Below are 19,931 nucleotides of genomic sequence, written 5' to 3'. Positions count from 1 at the left end.
AAAGTTAAAACGTGCAAAAAATAGTGACCAGTGAGCCTTGACGGGCGTTCAGTCTCTTGGCTGTTCTCAAATAGGTTAAGTTCTTGTGATCTGATTCAGCTTCAGGTGGCCAAGTGAACAAAACCTTTGCTGACATGAGGTAAGTTACAGGTGTCTTGATGCATGCTCAACCAACCTGGTGAGTAAGTGACTTCTTCAGTCTCAGCTGACTGCAGGTTTCCCCAATCTTATAAACAGGACATGTGCATAATGACTGAAACCAGCCCACTGAAGGAACAATGGGCTGGGAGGTCAGTTCCTTCATCATAATTATGCAAATTCGCATGACCATTGATCAAAGCCCACTGATCAAAGCCCACTGATCAATGGCCATGAGTACCACTCACAGAGAGTTGGGGATTAGCTGCAATCACAGCATTGTAAGATGGTGACAGATGTGCCAGTGGTTGTTGAGTCATGAGAATTTGCATAATTATGATGAAGGAACTGACCTCCCAGTCCATTGTTCCTTCAGTCGGCTGGTTTCAGTCATTATGCAAAAGTACTGTTTATAAGATTGAAACCTGCAGTCAGCTGAGACTGAAGACGTCACTTGGATGAGTGAGAAACGTTTCTCCCACAAAACACTACGTCCAGATGAACAGAATCAACTTTTGGAGATAAGTTACAGGTGCTGCTACCTGACTGTTGTTGTGGATAAAATGGGAAACGTCTGTACAAGTTTGCAAACCCAAGGAACTGTTGAAGGTGCCTGCGAGTGGAAGGAGTGGGCCATTCAGCGACTGCTCAGATTTTGGCAGGGTCCGTCTTCACCTGCCCCTCTGCCAGAAATTAGTCCAGAAAAATGACGGATGGTGAATGCAACTCGCACTTCTCTGCTTTACATACAGCAGCCACTGAAACACCGTGTGAAAGCGGATTCAATTATCTGGGAGATCCTTGGAAAAAATGTCATTGAGGTGGACAAACACGAAAAGGTTTAGGAAATCTCTGAGAATGTTATTCACTAGTGCCTGAAAAAGTGCTGATGCATTTGTAAGACTGAAAGGCATGACTTGGTATTCAAAGTGACCCAGTGGGGAATTAAAGGCTCTCTTCCATTCATTCCCATATCTGATGTGGACTAAATGGTAGGTGTTTTTCAGGTCCAGTTTTGTGAAGATGGTGGCACCATGGATGGGTTCAAAAAGATGATGGGATGGCTGCCAGTGAATCCAGAATATAGAACAGAATGGAAACTAGGACCAGAGGAGGTGGCGCGGGGACCGGGATCGGAGACTAATGAAAATAGGTGGGCTGAGACTTGAGACTCCTTTCAGCCCTCTCTCCCTCAGGCCATTTTCAATCCTAAGAGAGAGAGAGAGACCAGATCCTCGAAGGACTCAGGCATCTTGGGAGGCTAAGTTGTCCCACATCTGATCATTCAGGCCTTGAAGGAAAATACCCTGAAGGGCGCGATCGGGTCAGCCTGCCTCAGCTGGCATGGTGTGCAAATTGATCACAAATTCCATGACGCTTCATGAGAAGGGTTGCAAAGAAAGCTGTAGGCACAAGGAGACAAGGTAAGTATGCAACAATCAACAGCTAAATCACAAGGAAATAGAGCCATGTTGTCACCATGAGTCGCTGATGGACTGGAGAAGAAGAGATGACCTCACTGCTTAAATGCAGCCACGCTGATCGTCACTGAATGAAACAGGTGAGTGTCCAAGGTCCTGCCCAGGATCCGGGAAAACACAAGAGGAGACGGAAAAACACTGGCCGTTCACACGGACATCATATGCCTCATCACCTGAGCCAAGGTGCAAGAATTCCTCCGTCTAAACTCACAGTATAATAAAAACACCATGTTTGTAGCCACAAAAGGGAGGTGCACTGTTATTGTAAACTCAACACATTATTACACTAAGAATTCTACACTCCTCAGTGACAACGGCACCTATGAAGCCCACACTACAGTTTGTTTTTGCCTTATTTTCCACACAATTGACACCAGATGTTTTGGTTTTTATTCTTTCTCATATTTCTAGTATTTTTTTCTTCTCTGTCCTAATTTTATCAGATAAAGAACTGAAGGCTCTGTTCCTCTTACATGTCAGTATTCTGGAAACCTCGAATGGGAATGTTTGTACCTGCCAATACATTTGTCTTTGTTCTGTATCTCTATGTGCATCATTTGTGTGTTGTTTCTGTTGTGAATAGAGCTGAGACTTGTTGTACTTGAGGTACTTTAATTTTCATTTATAAATGCTTTATAAGGCAAAAAAAAAATAGTCATCACTTTAAATTTAGGATATTTAATTAATTCATTAATTTTCTTTTATTAATTCATTTAATGAAGTTAGTTAAGCACACAGAATGCTTAACCAACAACTATTTACTGCTTGAATTAGCCATGAATCACAGTAAGAAATGACAAATCACTTATTTGGACTTGTTAAATGATACCATGCACATGTTCTACTGTATATGAGCTGATTAACCAGGAGAGGTTAATACGCTTCTGGCGACTTTATAAATGAGGAATTAAGCGCTCACTGAGGAGGGACATTATTAAACTTCAAAGTCTAATCTTTTTTTCAGAGGACTGTAGTCTACTGTGCAGTCCTGTGAAAAACACGACTGCAACAACTATGTTGTGATTTAAAAGCATGTGGAGCCACGTTTAGCAGCGATAACTTGAAGTATTTGTTTTCAGTGATCATGTCCATGATGGTAAATGGTAAATGGCCTGTATTTATATAGCGCTTTACTAGTCCCTAAGGACCCCAAAGCGCTTTACACATCCAGTCACCCACCCATTCACACATACATTCACACACTACATTCACACACTGGTGATGGCAAGCTACATTGTAGCCACAGCCACCCTGGGGCGCACTGACAGAGGCGCCCCATGTCACTCCCCTCAGCTCGTGATCATAGCTGAGGGGAGCAACGTAGACTGACAGCTTCACTTTTATGCTCAGCAGAGTGTCTGTTAGTCACACACTCTGCTCTCACAACCTCGTTTGTGAACACAAACCCAACAGACTCCTCCACTCGGGGCAGCAACTCGTTCTGGAGCTGGAGTGGGCGCTCCACCCTTTTCCAGCTGGCAGCTTCTCATTCATGTCACCTTACACTGAGCTGTGCAGCTACTTCAGTGCAAGGCTGGAGGCAGAATTTAATCATGAGGCCACTAAAGAGGAGACACCTCACCAAGTGGCTCCTGTATCAGTTCACATGACACAGTCCCAGATCTCGTCCCTGGTGTTTGCACCCAACTACAAGTAGCTGGTCTCTGCTCATGGATATGCCCACAACAATGCTGTTGTCTGGAAACATCCCTCTCTCAGGAAAGCCGCAGAGCTCAATGGCCATGACGACAGAGTTCGGAGTTTGACTCTCAGTCCGGGCTGCTCTGATATTCCTTCCATAAAAACTATAATCAGAATTTGTGACCAAGAGCAGCCTTGTCAGAGTCCGACACCCACCAGAAACAATTTTATTATTTTTATTTTATTATAAACAGATACTAAAGCTTCTGCGTAGATTATTTGTTCGTGTAAATGGAGAGTCCTCATGCAATAAACGTTAACTATGGAGTTCCACAGGGTTCAGTGTTAGAGTCATTTCTATTTACATTATACTTGCTTCCATTCAAATATTATTGGGATTAATACTGGAATCTGTGAGTGTTCAGAAATGGCTCCAAAAGATCTTCTGTTGAAATCTACAATTCTCCTTCCCAGATTTTCACTGAGATGAATTTTATTCTGAATGTTGGTTATTCTAGTGAGTGCTGCTGAACAAATCCAAAGAAAATATTACTCTGACATTCAAATGCACACTGAGTGTATGTAACTCCTGATCACAGGGGTATATTTTATGGCTTTGTTTGTTACAATAGTCTTTATTTTAGGCAGAAAAAACAGACTTGCTTATTCAGGAAACCTTTTACATCCTTTTTCTTTGTGGTGAAATACTTTTACTAGGACATTTCGCCCTCCACACAATTTATTGTAGCAGCCAAAACTACAAGCTTTATAAAATAAACTCTACTTCATGCACCCGGCTGTATCATATTTGATGTCCAATTTTCACCATGAATTTAGTCAAAGTTAGTATGCCATGCACAGTAAAGACATGTCTCTTTAAGACAAATATTTATATTTAAGTAATGGAAGCCATGTTGAATCAGTCTCCCTCTGAAGTCATCTTGCATTATAGTTTCGATGATGATTTGTACATCTGAAAAAAGTATGTGCGTCAAATATAGCAGCAGCTGGCGTGACAGGGTTGTACCTCGGAAAGAAAGAAGTCACATCCTGTCTTAACTGACAATAGTTTGAGTCACAATAGAATAACAGAAAGAAAAGGTAGACTGTCATTGCAAAACTTGCTTATCCCATCTTTATTCTAATAAGCTGAGAAAGCTGGTGGAAGAGGTGGAGGGAGTGGTGTGAATGCAGTAAACCAATAAAGTGTCTTTTGCCAGTTTCCAGAGATCCACACTGGAGGAAGACGCAAGAGTGCCATGGCTTTGCGCTGGGAGGCGGGAGAGTTTACAAAGAATGAATGAAATGCAACAAGTCAAAGGTTCACTGCTGTGTTATTCTCATTCAAGTCAGATGCACTGTTAAAATGGTTTGTTTCATGTTGTGACATAACCTAAATTCTGCTTCGTGTGATGCTTGGGCAAAGAGTGTTTATCCTTACGTTAGTCTGAACAAAGTTTATTGAGCACTGATGGCGGATCTGATAACGCTCAGTTCTGGCCAAGAGGTGCCTATTATGTTTGTGAACACCCAGACGCATTTGACATTTGTTCATTACTTGTGAATAAATACTCATATTTGCTGCTGTTTTAAAGTCTTAATAAGCTACAAAATCTGTAATTGTTTTAGTAAAGTGATGTTTCTTAGACAACTAAAAGCAGTGCCAACATACTTTGTATTTAAACCCTAAACAACTATTTTTCTTCTTATGTTTTGGCTTGTGAAGAAGCACAGAAGGTCCTAAAACTGACAAACAGTGCAGTAAAATAAGAACAGACCTCAGCAGTTTGATATGGCATTGAGTGCATGTCCTGTTAATGCACTACAGTGTTTAGTGGATCCTGGTCTTTTGCTGAAGATTTCCTTCTGTGGGAATAGATTGGATAAAGGATCATTTCATTGTTTGTGCCATGTCAGATGACTGATTGGAGTTAGTCAGTATTAAACCTCCAATAATGTGAGTGTAAAACTGTAAATGGACTGCATTTATAGAGCTCTGTACCTTTATTAACCAAGAATGTGACCCTGAAATGTCTCTGCTGGGAGAAAAGTGCATCAATTGTTCTGTTGTTGGTGGCAAGAATGAGCATAGCAGGCTTCATATAGTCCCAGGCTCTCAGCATCTTAAGGCCCTGTGGATTACTCACAACAAGAGGAACTCACGGTATGGTGGATGCTTCATATGGCTATAGTTACCATCTGTTTGCTTTTCTATTGTTCTGTCGTTGCAGTTGATGTGCTTTTCTGCTTTAACACAACTGAATTCTCCAAAAAGGCTCCAATATGTTTCTGTTTCTGCTGTTAGACAAAGGAACATGCATGAAAAACAAGAGACTAGTTAAAACCAGCTCAGTCCCTTTAATGCCATTTTCTTTCTCGCTGCTGAAATCATCAGAACAGCAACGTTGTGTGGAAAAACCAGAAGGTGTACATAGACAGACAGCTTTGCCTCAGTTTTATATGATGAATAGACTCGTCTGCCTTTAAAAACATATGAAATTAGACACAAAAAAACTTAGTGTCAAAGGATGAAACGAGAAACAGAATCATAAAACCTGGAAGCACAACAAGGGCTCTGTGAGAACGATGACACAATCTGAACCAGTCCTTCAGTGAAAGCGTTTGTTCTTTCTGCCCCTGACAAATATATAATACTGTCCACTTTTTGCTAACCTTTGAGACATTATACATGTCAGTCAGATTTTTGATGTTATTGTATGTCTTGATAATGAAAATGTGACATTGGTCGGTGTATATTAACTGTATTTTCATATTATGCTGTTAGTTGCAACTGATATTTAAGCTGGATGAACACAGGAGGAATATCCATGCATCCAACTGAAACAACATAGACATCACTCAGACAATCATATTATAAATGTCAAGATTTTTATGAGACTACATATAAATTTATAATTCCTTTTCAACCCTCCTTGTGGGGGTCAATGAAGCCATGGCCTAGCTCTAAATTACACAGGGTAATTAAAGGTTACTCTAATAATTAACAACTTATTTATTTATTGTTACAGTGGGTTCCTTTACATGAACAAACACACTGATGGTTTTTTAATAAATGTTTCAGCCTCTCTGAAAAACAATTTATACAAATTCAGTGCTTTCACCTAAGAGTCTATTGATCCTAAACAGTTTATTTTTCATTTCAGGTTTGTATGCTTAATTGCTGAAGTATAGCTTACAAAACGTAAGGATTGCTTGCTGATGTTTAAACATTTTGTGTATAGCCTCCTCTGTCGCTTTCAGGGGCTGACTGGGGCTCTATTTGCAGGGGATTTTCACCGTGTATTCCTCATGCAAAAATAAATAAAGCTATATATGATATATGAAGAACTTTGTCTAGCTTTGTTTGCTGTTCATCAGCCTGTGATGCCTGTTGTGAAAATATGGTTGTGCAAAGGACACAGTAATCCTGAAAGTCACACTCAAAGGTTTATGAATGACAAAAAACAAAAAACAGCTTATCATCTTTATCATCTGGTGAGTATAAAATGCCATAAAATCATTGTGATTCTGTAAGTCCATGAATAATGTCCTCATCTTTTTTGAGATTCACTAAAAAGACTATTTAATTTAAATAACTGCCTCATTTACACCAGAAAATAGATTTTTGTTGTTGTTGTTGTTGTTGCTAGAAATGTTTGTGGGGTTTAAAAAAAAAATGTCATGTTTCAAGTTTTTGCTCTTATGTAAAAAAATTCCCAAGAATGGTGACTGAAAGTTTTCATAACTTGTTCATAAGGATCCAAAATGAAGGACCCCAGACTCAGGGAAACACTCAGAGTTGCAGCTTTATTTGCAGATAATTAATAATGCCACTATAGTTGCACATTTCTGTCCCAAGCGTCGAAAAAATAATTCTTCCACTTCTTAATGTGAGCTGTCCAGGTTTATATCTGACTCGTACACACAAAACAAAGCTACCACAGCACGATGTCACGGTCAAAAAACTGTTTGCAGCTACAGCGCGCATCTCCCCCGCTGTGCTGGCTCATTCTAACCACACAAAAGGACAAAACACGGGGCAGAGGCAAAGGAAACGGGAAGGAAAATAACTAGATGGGGAAACATACATGTGACAGGACAAAATAGAAAAGGAGCTGATGTGAGGAAAACAGGAACACAAAGGAAGGATTAAAGCTGAGGCAACTGGCAACTAAATCTACTATAGTGCAAAAATAAGAAACAACAAAAATACAAAGCAAACCTGGAATCTCCATGACAATAGTGTTTACTGATGTTTTTACTGCTTCCTAAGTCATGTGATTTATTTTTAAGACAACCTCAAAGATCACATTTTGTTTGGATAATTTAAGCAGGTTGGATAGGTTGCACTTCCTGTTACAGCTCGGTAATAAAGGGGTAATAGTAGGGTAACGAGGGGGGAAACAAGAGTGTAATCATTTGTAATCAAAGTTATTACCATGCAATGACCAGAGTAATAACAATGTAATATCCAAGTAATATCATGGTAGCAACAGCGGTTACAGTTGAGTGATTTTACCATGAAATTTATGTAACACTTTATTACCACTCAGTTACCTGTGGTAGTTTCTGTGTAATAAGCAGGAAATGGAGCTGCAAAACTGCCTGTTTCTATTTAATAACATATTAATAACCAGGTAATAAATAACCGTCTAAAACAAACTTAAAGAATAGTAATGACTACCAGGAAACACCTGTGGCAGTTTCTGTGTAATAAGCAGCAATCTAATACTTTGGTCATGATAGCTGAATAAAACAAGCATCAGGAAGTCTGCAATGAACTGGAAACACTGAAAGAGGATCCTCTTTCACAGCTTAGTTTATCATGGATGACAACACATAGCATTGTATTTCAGGGAGGAGAGAAGGTGGAGCACATTTTTAAACCGACTCTTAACCATCCAAACATCCAGCCTTTCCTCCAGTGAGGAGCACAAAGCCGCCCACTGCATACTGAAAAATGAGAAGTTTTAAAGAAAAACAATGTTAAACCAAGCGTGATGTAACTGGCAGTTCTGCAACAATTTGAAAGATACAGACTGTCCTATTGAAAAAGTGCACCATTATAATTTTGTATGAAGTAAAATAAATAATTCATCTTTTTCCTTTTCTAAGCAAAACCACATATTAGAATATTTCATGTCTGTCATTAAAAATAAACCACTGCAAAATGCACTGGGGGTAGATAGCTATATTCTGAGTACAGAGTGGCTAAAGCTAGCAGTTGGCACCCCTCGTCTTTGTCTTTATCCAGGGTTCAAATAGGAAGTGCAGACTCCCAGTAGGCAGCAGTCTGCCACCTGCTGGCAGGCAGCTCTTTGCAGGCTGTTTCTATTTATACTTATTACACAGAACCCACCACAGGTGTTTCTAGGTAATTATCACAGACTTTTTAAGGTTGCTTCAATATTCTATTAATATGTTTGTCCAGTTTGTCCTGTACTGATGAGAGTCCAGGTTCCATGGGAGGCAGGCCTTTATGTGCTGTAGGATAAGACTCAGGAAACATTAGGTCTGGAGTTGGTGAGACACTTTAGGGCAGATGACATGATCTGTGATCCATGTGGTCCACACTGCAAAAAAACAGCTGCAAAAAACTTTGTTGTTTGCAAAACTCAGTTACTTTTTTGAAGAAGTAACTATATAATTAATTGCCCAACGTTGGTCATTATTTACTGTATTTTGCAGACAGAGTTACAGACTCTCTCCCAGACCACAGACTCATAATACAGTCAGAGCTTTATTTTAAAAGAAAAGAGAGCGCGAGAGAGAGAGAGAGAGTTTTCTTTTCAAAATTGGAGTTCAAGTTATTTTTCCTTCTAATAGTGTTAACATGCTGCACAGGTCATGAACAAGATTGTTTTTAATTTTCATTGTAAGTGGGCTAAAGCATTAATTAAAAGTAGTCTAACATAAATGTAAATGCTGTAATTTGATTATTTTAATAAACATGTAACTTGGATGCTGGCGTGACCACAGCGCACACGTCTGATGTTGCTCACAGTGGTCCAAGGGACGCTCAGGGAGTTTGTGTGTTCGCTCAGACACATGAAACATTAGAGGGAACATTGCTCTAGACATGAACAAATTAGAGTCTTCACACACTAAGGTTGATTATGGAGTTCAATGGGATTCTGCTCTTGGACTACGTCAGTTTACATTATACATGCTTTCTCTCAGCAGTATCATTAGAAGGCATAGCGCACATTTTCACAGCTCTGCAGATTATACCCATGTCACGGTCTGTGGATGCAGACTGAGTGGAAGTTAGAAAGTGGACCCAAAATCAGACATGTGGAACAAAACTTGATTTAAACAGAAAAGCAAGCCATCTAATGAGGCTGGTGGAAAAACAACAATAAAGGCGAACCAACAATAACCTAACTGGGATAAATGGGATGGGATTTACTACATAAATACGCATGAGCCTGAGGAGGGAAAAGGAAACACTCAGGGAACACAGCTGGGGTGAATAAACATAATGACAAATGAAGGAAGGAAACAAAACTGAACACACTGAACATGAGATGCAAGACTGTCAAAGTAAAACAGGAAACACGCAGACTAAGACTTGACATGGGACAGGAAAGTAGGAACGGGAGACAAGACACGCACATAAGTGAGGAACAAATACAGAGGACATGACGGGAGAACACACATGAATGCACATGACACACGGGGGAGACCGAGGAAACACAGAGTACAGACTGACAGGAGACACTGGGATGAGACAGTGACAGGAAAACAGAAATATTACTAAAGAGAGCAAATCCAGGACTCATTCACTAATAAATGATAGAAAACAAAAAATTACTACTATATAAATAAAACAAAACCAAATCATGACATCAGTTTGAAGATCAGCTGACTGTGACAGGAAGATGGCCCCTTTGCTCAGCTTGACTTCTACCTGTCTGCGTTGTATTTTTTTTTTTTTTTTTTTTTTGCCTGTCCCGTTTGGCTCTTTTGCCATCAGAATTATTGTCTAAAGGCAAAGAAAGATGCCCAACGGATTTACTTTACCAAATTGACCATCCCAGCCTTGCCATAATGGTCCATTTGATTCACCTTTTATTGTTTATTTTATTTTCACTTACTGAATACGGGACAGACTTGACTGGGGGAAAGAAGGGGAGAAAGAAAGAGGGAAAGAGAAACAGCTGAGAAGAGGGACGGGGGAGAAGGGCAAAAGACAAAAACCAACAGAACGGGCAGAGAAAAAAAAGAAGAAAAAAATAAAAAAATGCATATATCAATCACCTGGGTCACCTGCTGAGAAAGAAAAAAGAAAGCAAGCAGAAGAGAACAAGAGTAATAGAATAAACAACATCACAATGATATATGGGAATATGACAGTAAATACTAAATGTTAAACATTATTGTGCAGCACATAAGATCAACAGAACACAGTGTGCTTTGAGGTAGGAGCCAAAAAGGGTGTAGTTTGTGGGTGTGATCACCCGTGTGTACACCTGTGAGCATGGACGCGCTTGTTTTTTGTTTTTTAAAAGGTTCCTTCATGTAATGATCTGCTAGAGGGTGTGGGGGGGCCACAGCCCCGTCCTCCAGGGCGTGAAGCAGGTGTGGAGGAGATCAAAACTCCAGACATCCAGAGGCCCCCAGAACACAAGAGACCAAGGAAGACCAACAGAGGGGCAGCCGTGCCACTGTCCCAGAAAGAGCTGAGGAGAGTCCCAGATGAGGGCTCACTCAGCAGCCGCGGAGCAGAAACCAGGGGGAGTTGCAGTGACGCGCCCGTGAGCTCCGCCGGCAGCCAGCCGTGCCTGAGTGACCGAGCCCCAGGCCGAGAGGCCGGGGGCACCCCACCTCCGAAGTGGCCCGAGCGAGCCCCAGGCTCCAGGCCCCGATAAGCGGCCGCCAAGGAGTGAGCCGGTGTGTACCTGGACGCCCATCCCCGGACACAAAGAACCACCAACGCACCAACGTCTGAGGGAGTCCGACACTGGCAGGGGACGTGGTGGTAGGGGGAGATAGGCCTCCAAACCTTGGAGGGCCTGAGATGTCCCCAGAGAGGTGGCGCCTGACACCCAACCTGACATATAGACACAGACATACAGGCACACACATATACAAACATCCATTCCCACCCTCATGCTCTCATATGCACTTACTCCACACTCAACCAACGTGGAGACAGACATAAAGAGATGCTGTACACACGATCACACTCCCCAAGCGTACTCTAGGGTCTAGGTACCCTTGCCCCTGGAGGGGGGGGAACTGCCCCCAGACCCAGGTGGTGTTACCCTTTTCCCTGCGGTGGGGGGAGGCAGACCGCCCCGACTCCGCAGCAGCAGGGAGGCCCCACACTCCAGACCGCAGTCGGACGGCCAACTCCTCCTCCTAGCCCCCCCGCTCCAGCAGGTCGCAGAGAATGGGGGTGAGAGAAGACTCCAAACCTCCCTCCACCCGCTCATTGTAGTGTTGATGCATGTGTGTTCTAAGGTGCATTTAAAACCCAGGAGGGCATGGAGCTACCTGCCAGAGAGCAGCAGGTAAGCGCATGGTCCCTCCTGCTAGCCCTCAATGTCTACGTGTATTTAACATTGAGAGGCGGGCAACGACGCCAGGCGTGGGGTGTACACCCTGATGGTACTTTGGATTCCGTGTATCGTGCCCAGCCAGAAGGGGACAGGGGGGGGGTGGCCTCCTCTGCACCCTGGTGACATACCCCTACTCCAAGGTCCTGCATGTGTGGGTGGTTGTGGTGGAGCGGGAAGAGGGAGGCAGCTGGAGATGGGGAGGGAAGGAAGGGAGGTGTCTGCGTTGTATTGTATTTTATGCTATTATATCATAGCTATGTTGCTGTGATTTATGACCGTTCTTCCCTGCTCCACATCAAAGAGTCTATGGAACGCCTTTATGATGATTGGGACAGTAATAAGTAAACTTTCCCCCCACCATTTGTGTGCTCTTCTTCCTCGCCGGATTACTTCTTGCTACTTATGAAATGTGCCTTAGGCAATTCCATGAAGAAATTGAGGAAAAGAGGCTGTAGGGCCGGCATACAGGTACACATTAGACGAGCCTACAGATCAGAGATTCCCCGACTGGCCTGGAGACGTCCCCGGTTTTTGCTGCCAGTTAGCCTTCCGGATTTGTTTGGAAACGTGTACAGACCAGTACAGACTGGATCCTTCTCATCTGATGCTCTGGATTCTGTTGATTACCTCACTATCACTGTGTACTCGCGATAAATTATTTACATTATGTTTGACAGTTCTTTACTGTCAAACATAATGTAAATACTCTTATTCATCCTTCATCCTTATTCATCATTCCATTATCCTTAATAGAAAATGCACATCCATTTTGGATCAAGTGGCACCTATTAAAACAAAATCGGCCTTACAAAAGAAGACATGCCCTTGGATAAATGAGTCTATCTTAAATTTAAGGAGAATATGCCGCAAAAGGGAACGACTATGGAAGAAAACCAAACTTGAAGTACACAGGCTCCATCTTCGAGATCTCATGCTCTCCTTAAATGATACGGTGAAAACTGTTAGATCAGAATATTTTTCTAGACGCATATCAAAAAACAAGAGAAATCCCAAGTTTCTTTTTGACAAAAGAGTGCTATATTATCCCCAGATGTGGTACCTTTAGATGTACACTCTAAAGCAGACAGTAATAAACTCCTCCAATTATTTGTTGATAAGATTAAAGAAATCAATGCTAAAATCTCCCCAAAGCTTTCTTGTTCTCCAAGTGAGGCACTCCCTTTACACTCCGGGTCAACTTTTACAACGGTGACATATGATGAAATAGCAGATCTGGTGGACAAAATGAAGCCATCCTCAAGCCCATCAGATATTATTCCCACTAAGCTTTTCATCAATGCCTTTGACACCATTGGTCCTTGGGTTGTGAACCTTTTTAATGTTTCTCTTCAGACTGGGGTGTTCCCCAGCTTTTTTAAACATGCCATTGTGGAACCAAGGCTTAAAAAACCCCAACCTGGATCCAACACTACTTCAACATTTTAGACCTCTCTCCAAACTCCCATCCCATTATGTCAAAACTCTTTGAGAAGACAGTTGCTGTCCACCTTACAGCATACATGGACCCACATAGCAAAATTGGTATGGCCCAGATCTGGCCACACATTGTGCTTACACATAGCCCACATACCGCAAAGAATGACGGCCCTTTGGTGGCCCAGATCTGGTTTGCCAGATGTGGCCCACACATGGGCCAACGTAAGGCCAGTTGCAGACACACTGCTGGCCCTGTGCTGGCCCAGAACAGTTTCAGCTCTGGCTCCAGATGTCAGCCTAATGTGTACCTTAATCAAAGCATGTAATAACAACATGTGACGGAACATAACAGTGCAAAATTAACTTGAGGAAACCCTTTTCACACAGTGAATGGGCTGACAATTATATCGTGCTTTTCTACTCTCCCCGATTACTCAAAGTGCTCTATATAACATGCTACATTCACCCACTATCTCGCTGAGTGCTTCCTAACTACATTCATACACATTCACTCTTGACATTCAGACTGGAGGAGCCAGGGATTGAACCACTAACCTTCCAATCAGTAGGTGACCTGCTCTACCTCCTGAGCTACAGCCACCCGGTGGTAAACATGAGTAACTCCTCACTAGGTTTTGGATAAAGTGTACACTCACAAACCGTTCAAACCTGCATTTGAAATGTTGGCTACCATAGCAGTATAGTATTGCAACATGGCATTTGGGTCTTCTAACTAAAATAGGAAAATATGAACATAAATAGTGCCATCATTGCCAGACCTGGCCCACATATGGTTGACATACACTCTGCCATGACACCAGTCAGTCAGAAGTGCCAGCTTGATGCCGAATCTGGGCCAGACCTGTTTTTTTTTTTTTTGTTTGTTTGTTTTATGAGCCTGGGCCGCATAAGCCAAACCACAATCAGGCCAGATGTGGCATGTCATCACATAAACAGTGCCATCTGCACCTGGCCTGGCCCATATCTGGATGACATAACACTTACCATGCCAGAAGTCAACCAGCAGTGCCAGCTTGACACCAGATCCGGGCCGGACCTGTCTGCTATATGGGACATCTATGACTGTTTTCAATCTGGTTTTCGTAAATGGCATTCCACTGAGACAGCACTACTAAAAGTCACTAATGATATTATGATGTCAGCAGACTCCGGAGAATACACAGTCCTAGTCTTGTTAGACCTCACCTCAGCCTTTGATACAGTCAACCATACCATCCTGATAAACAGACTGAGAGACCTTGTTGGGATGTCTGCTCTGTTCTAGACTGGTTTTTATCCTACATATCTGGAAAGGAGTTTTAGTGTGGCTGCAAATCAGATCATGTCGGAATCTACAGAGCTGCTGTGTGGAGTTCCTCAGGGCTCCGTGCTGGGACCTATTCTGTTTTAAATATACTTTCTCCCTTTAGGCCAGATAATACGGCAGTTTCCTGAAGTATCTTATCATCTTTTGCTGACGATATTCAGCTATACTATACTATAGCGCCTTGCCTTGCCTTATTCATTTAAGCCTTCTGAAGTTCACAAGCTCTGATTGACTGTTTAACCAACATTAAACAATGTTCGAACAATAACTGTTTACAGCTTAACCCAGACAAAACAGAAAGTTTGATTATTGCACCCGACAGTGCAATACCTGATATTAAACTGCCACTGGGTGACTTAGGTTCCTCACAGAGGCATAACCTTAGAAATCTAGGTGTTATTTTTGATGAAGTTTTTTCTTTGGAGGGACATTTAAATCAGATAGTAAGAACCTGCTTTTTCACTTGAGGAACATTTCAAAACTTCCATCGAGTCAACAAGTGAACTTGAGATGATAATACATGCTTTTGTCTCTACAAGACTTGACTACTGTAACAGCCCGTTTACTTGTCTAAACAAGAACGGGCTAGCTTGTCTACAGGTTGTTCAAAACTCTGCAGTGAGGCTACTGACCCGCTCTAACAAGGGAGCTTGTATGACTCTTGTTTTAAAGTCGCTGCACTGGCTACCAATCAGATTTAGGTTCCATTTTAAAATTCTAGTTTTAAGTTTTAGAGCATTACAGGGAAAACTTACAAACCACTTTGCCTTTTCAATCTCTGTATAAAGACAACCAAGAGTGGAGTAGTACAAATGCAGTTTTCTATGTGTTGGTGGTACTTCAGAATATGTATTGTGGAGCTTTATGGCCCTTAAAACTGTTATAGACATTTACAAAGTTTATATTAGAATAATTGGCTAATAAGATGTTCTCTGTGACATTTAGCTGGAGAAACAGTCCTCAGGAAAAGACAGGAAATTCATCAGAAACATCACATCAAATCACTTTTATTGTTACATCACATTACCTTTACACTGGTCCAGCACATGTGAGTGAAATTCTTGTGTGCAAGCATTACAAGCAACAGAGGTGTGCACAACACAAGAAACATAAAAAACAAAAAAATATATAGGAATAAATACAAGTACAAATATAAGAATGAATGCACATTACAAAATATGCATATATTTATATATGATGACATAACACTATATATATATAAAAAAAAAAAAACACCCAGCACGCCCCTGCGGGCGGTTTATCCTTCAAGCTCGGGTCCTCTACCAGAGGCCTGGGAGCTTGAGGGTCCTGCGCAGTATCTTAGCTGTTCCCAGGACTGCGCTCTTCTGGACAGAGATCTCCGATGTTGTTCCCGGGATCTGCTGGAGCCACTCGCCTATCTTGGGAGTCACCGCACCTAGTGCTCCGATTACCACGGGGACCACCGTTACCTTCACCCTCCACATCCTCTCGAGCTCTTCTCTGAGCCCTTGGTATTTCTGCAGCTTCTCGTGTTCCTTCTTCCTGATATTGCTGTCATTCGGAACCGCTACATCGATCACTACGGCCGTCTTCTTCTGTTTGTCTACCACCACTATGTCCGGTTGGTTAGCCACCACCATTTTGTCCGTCTGTATCTGGAAGTCCCACAGGATCTTAGCTCGGTCATTCTCCACCACCCTTGGGGGCATCTCCCATTTTGACCTCGGGACTTCCAGGTTATACTCCGCACAGATGTTCCTGTACACTATGCCGGCCACTTGGTTATGGCGTTCCATGTATGCCTTGCCTGCTAGCATCTTGCACCCTGCTGTTATGTGCTGGATTGTCTCTGGGGCATCTTTACACAGCCTGCACCTGGGGTCTTGCCTGGTGTGATAGACCCCAGCCTCTATGGATCTTGTGCTCAGAGCTTGTTCTTGTGCTGCCATGATTAGTGCCTCTGTGCTGTCTTTCAGTCCAGCTTTGTCCAGCCACTGGTAGGATTTCTGGATATCAGCCACCTCCTCTATCTGCCGGTGGTACATACCGTGCAGGGCTCTGTCCTTCCATGATGGTTCCTCGTCTCCCTCCTCTTTCTTGGGTTTCTGCTGCCTGAGGTATTCACTGAGCACTCGGTCAGTTGGGGCCATCTTCCCAATGTATTCTTGGATGTTCGTTGTCTCATCCTGGACTGTGGTGCTGACACTCACCAGTCCCCGGCCCCCTTCCTTCCGCTTAGCGTACAGCCTCAGGGTGCTGGACTTGGGGTGAAACCCTCCATGCATGGTAAGGAGCTTTCTTGTCTTTATGTCAGTGGCTTCTATCTCCTCCTTTGGCCAGCCTATTACCCCAGCAGGGTACCTGATCACGGGCAGGGCGTACGTGTTGATGGCCCGGATCTTGTTCTTACCATTCAGCTGACTCCTCAGGACTTGCCTGACCCTCTGCAGGTACTTGGTGGTTGCAGCTTTTCTAGCGGCCTCTTCATGGTTCCCATTCGCCTGCGGGATCCCCAAGTACTTGTAACTGTCCTCTATGTCTGCAATGTTGCCTTCTGGTAGTTCAATCCCCTCAGTTCTGACTACCTTCCCTCTCTTTGTTACCATCCGACTACACTTCTCCAGTCCGAACGACATTCCAATGTCATTGCTGTATAGCCTGGTAGTGTGGATCAGTGAATCGATGTCTCGTTCACTCTTGGCATACAGCTTGATGTCATCCATGTACAGGAGGTGGCTGACAACTGCTCCGTTCCGTAGTCGGTATCCGTAGCCAGTCTTGTTAATGATCTCACTGAGGGGGTTCAGGCCTATGCAGAACAGCAGTGGGGACAGAGCATCTCCTTGGTAGATCCCGCACTTGATGGTGACTTGTGCTATGGGCTTGGAGTTGGCCTCTAGTGTTGTACGCCACATCCCCATTGAGTTCCTGATGAAGGCTCTTAGGGTCCCATTGATCTTGTACAATTCTAGGCATTCCAGTATCCAGCTGTGGGGCATTGAGTCATAGGCCTTCTTGTAATCAATCCAGGCAGTGCACAGGTTGGTCAGTCTGGTCTTGCAGTCTAGGCTGATTGTTCTGTCTACCAGTAGCTGGTGTTTTGCGCCTCTGGTATTCTTGCCAATTCCTTTCTGTGTCCCGCTCATGTATTGACCCATGTGCTTGTTCATCTTAGCCGATATGATGCCTGACAGGAGCTTCCATGTAGTACTGAGGCAGGTTATTGGTCGGTAGTTGGAGGGGACCGGTCCCTTCTTGGGGTCCTTGGGGATCAGGACCGTCCGGCCTTCAGTTAGCCATTCCGGGTGTCTCTCGTTAACTAGCAGCTGGTTCATTTGTGCTGCCAGACGCTCGTGGAGTGCAGTTAGCTTCTTCAGCCAGTAGGCGTGAACCATGTCGGGCCCTGGTGCTGTCCAACTCTTCATACTGGAGACCCTTTCTTGGATATCTGCCACTGTGATGGTTACTGGACCCTGTTCAGGGAGGTCGCTGTGGTCTGCCCTCAGATCCTCTAGCCACTGAGCATTGCCGTTATGGGTTGCATCCTTCTCCCATATGCTCTTCCAGTATTGCTCCGTCTCCAGCCTTGGTGGTGCTGTTCTCTTATTATTATTGTTCCCTTGCCACTGAGAGTACACCTTTGCTGGTTCTGTGGAGAACAGCTGGTTTATTCTCCTGCCTTCTATCTCTCTGGTGTACCTCCTCAAGCGGCTGGCCAAGGCTGTGAGTCTTTGCTTGGCAGTTTCCAAGGCCTCAGGTATGGACAGCTTGCTGTATTTCTTAGGCACCTTATTCGTCGCACCTTTCTGCAACTCCGTTAGTTGGCTAACCTCTCTCCGTGCTACTTTGATCTTGCCCTCTAGCCTCCTTCTCCATGGAGGGTACTGCCCCTTATGGCTGTTCAACTTGTAGCCAAGCATCTCACTGATCACTGCTGCCGTATTGTAGATCAGCTTGTTAGTGTCGGTAATCGTGGTTGTAGGTATTGCCCGTAGTGCTGCATTAACATCATCTAGCAGACCTTCTGAGGGTACTTCACGTAATCTTGGTAACCGGCTACGGGGGATCCAGGTTTCAAGCTTGGCCATGATCCTATTTTTCAGGTCAGTTCCTCTCGCACTCAACGATCCTTCTCCTATCACACTTGGGGCTATGTACCCAATCTCGGGTGGGGGTGATGATATCTCCCCCCTGACCTGGCGTCCTGACTCCTCCTTGCCGTAGCATTTGTGTTGTACCTCGTCAATCTCTAGCTGTGAGAGCAGTCCCTTCTTTCGAATGTTGGAACACTGAGCTACTAGTTGTTTCGCCGTCATTGTGGATGTTGGGTATCGAAGAATCCATAGGTCCCTCATCCTATTCATGTAGCCCCTTCCGCCGGGGTTACTTGCGTAGTAGCATTCCAACAACGCCCTGTTTTCGTCCCTTGCCCACCGATGCCTTCTTGTTCCAGTAGCCCACTTTTCGTCAGGGTGCCCTGGTTCCTCAACACCTGACGCGGACCTTGTTGATCCGGGCGACGTCCGAGCCGGCATGCCTTCATATTTATCTGTCTCGCTCATGTCTGCGGTAGGCTTGCTTAGCATAGGGGGTCTAGCCTTAGGACCCTTACTGGATACAGACGCCCCAGGCAGGAATCGAACTTGCGATCCTCTGTTCCAAAGGCGTGTAGTCTAACCACTACGCTATCCAGCTGGATATATATATATATATATATATATATATATATATATATTTATTAGTGGTCAGTGTTTAGCAGTCTGATGAAATCAAGTCAAATCAAGAGGTTTTGTAAGGACAGGAAGTCAGCTACTTTTACTACTTTATTACTCCATAGTGTAATCTCATGTTTTATCATATCTTTTGTTATGCACATGCACACAAACAGTCTGATTTTGAGGTCCACTAACAAAGGAATAACATCAACATGACCACTAAATATCAGATCTTGTTAAAACCACATCTATAGGACCGACAGAAGAACACTAAGCAAAAGATTTAGAGATGAAGCAGTGTGACAAATAGAGGAACAGATGGACACACACTTGGAGGGAGGTGGTGTACACACACACACACACACACACACACACACACACACACACACACACACACACACACACACACACACACACACACACACACACATGCTATGATGTTTGTTCCAAAAGTTCAGGGAATTTTACTCATATCAAAAATCCATTTCAAAGAACCAGCAGGGACACAAACAGCTCGACTGTGGACCTTGGCTTTACCCAAGTACCCCAATGTATTCAAAGCCTCAATGCACTGACACTTATGAAGAGTCTCCTTCCATGTCTCAGTGGTATTTTCAAGGGCAGGAGATTCAAACAGACCAGAGCT

At 43.5% G+C, this 19,931-nt stretch overlaps 1 protein-coding gene across 1 annotated transcript in view; it reads left to right on the top strand.

Moving 5' to 3' along the window:
- palmdb (palmdelphin b) overlaps positions 1 to 6,528 on the top strand; it is an 86,018-nt gene extending 79,490 nt beyond the window's left edge. Inside the window, exon 8 of the mRNA XM_085417954.1 lies at positions 4,481 to 6,528. Within this exon, the coding sequence (XP_085274080.1) occupies positions 4,481 to 4,564 (84 nt within the window). The 3' untranslated portion in view covers positions 4,565 to 6,528. The remainder of the gene's footprint in view (positions 1 to 4,480) is intronic.
- The last annotated feature ends 13,403 nt before the right edge of the window (positions 6,529 to 19,931 follow it).

This window comes from Rhamphochromis longiceps, linkage group LG9 (assembly GCF_057381845.1).
Source record: "Rhamphochromis longiceps isolate RC_006_pf linkage group LG9, R_longiceps_female_GT1.1, whole genome shotgun sequence".
Lineage (NCBI taxonomy): Eukaryota > Metazoa > Chordata > Actinopteri > Cichliformes > Cichlidae > Rhamphochromis > Rhamphochromis longiceps.
The sequence above is the reverse complement of the archived record's forward strand: the minus strand, read 5'-3'. Positions and strand labels throughout refer to the sequence as shown.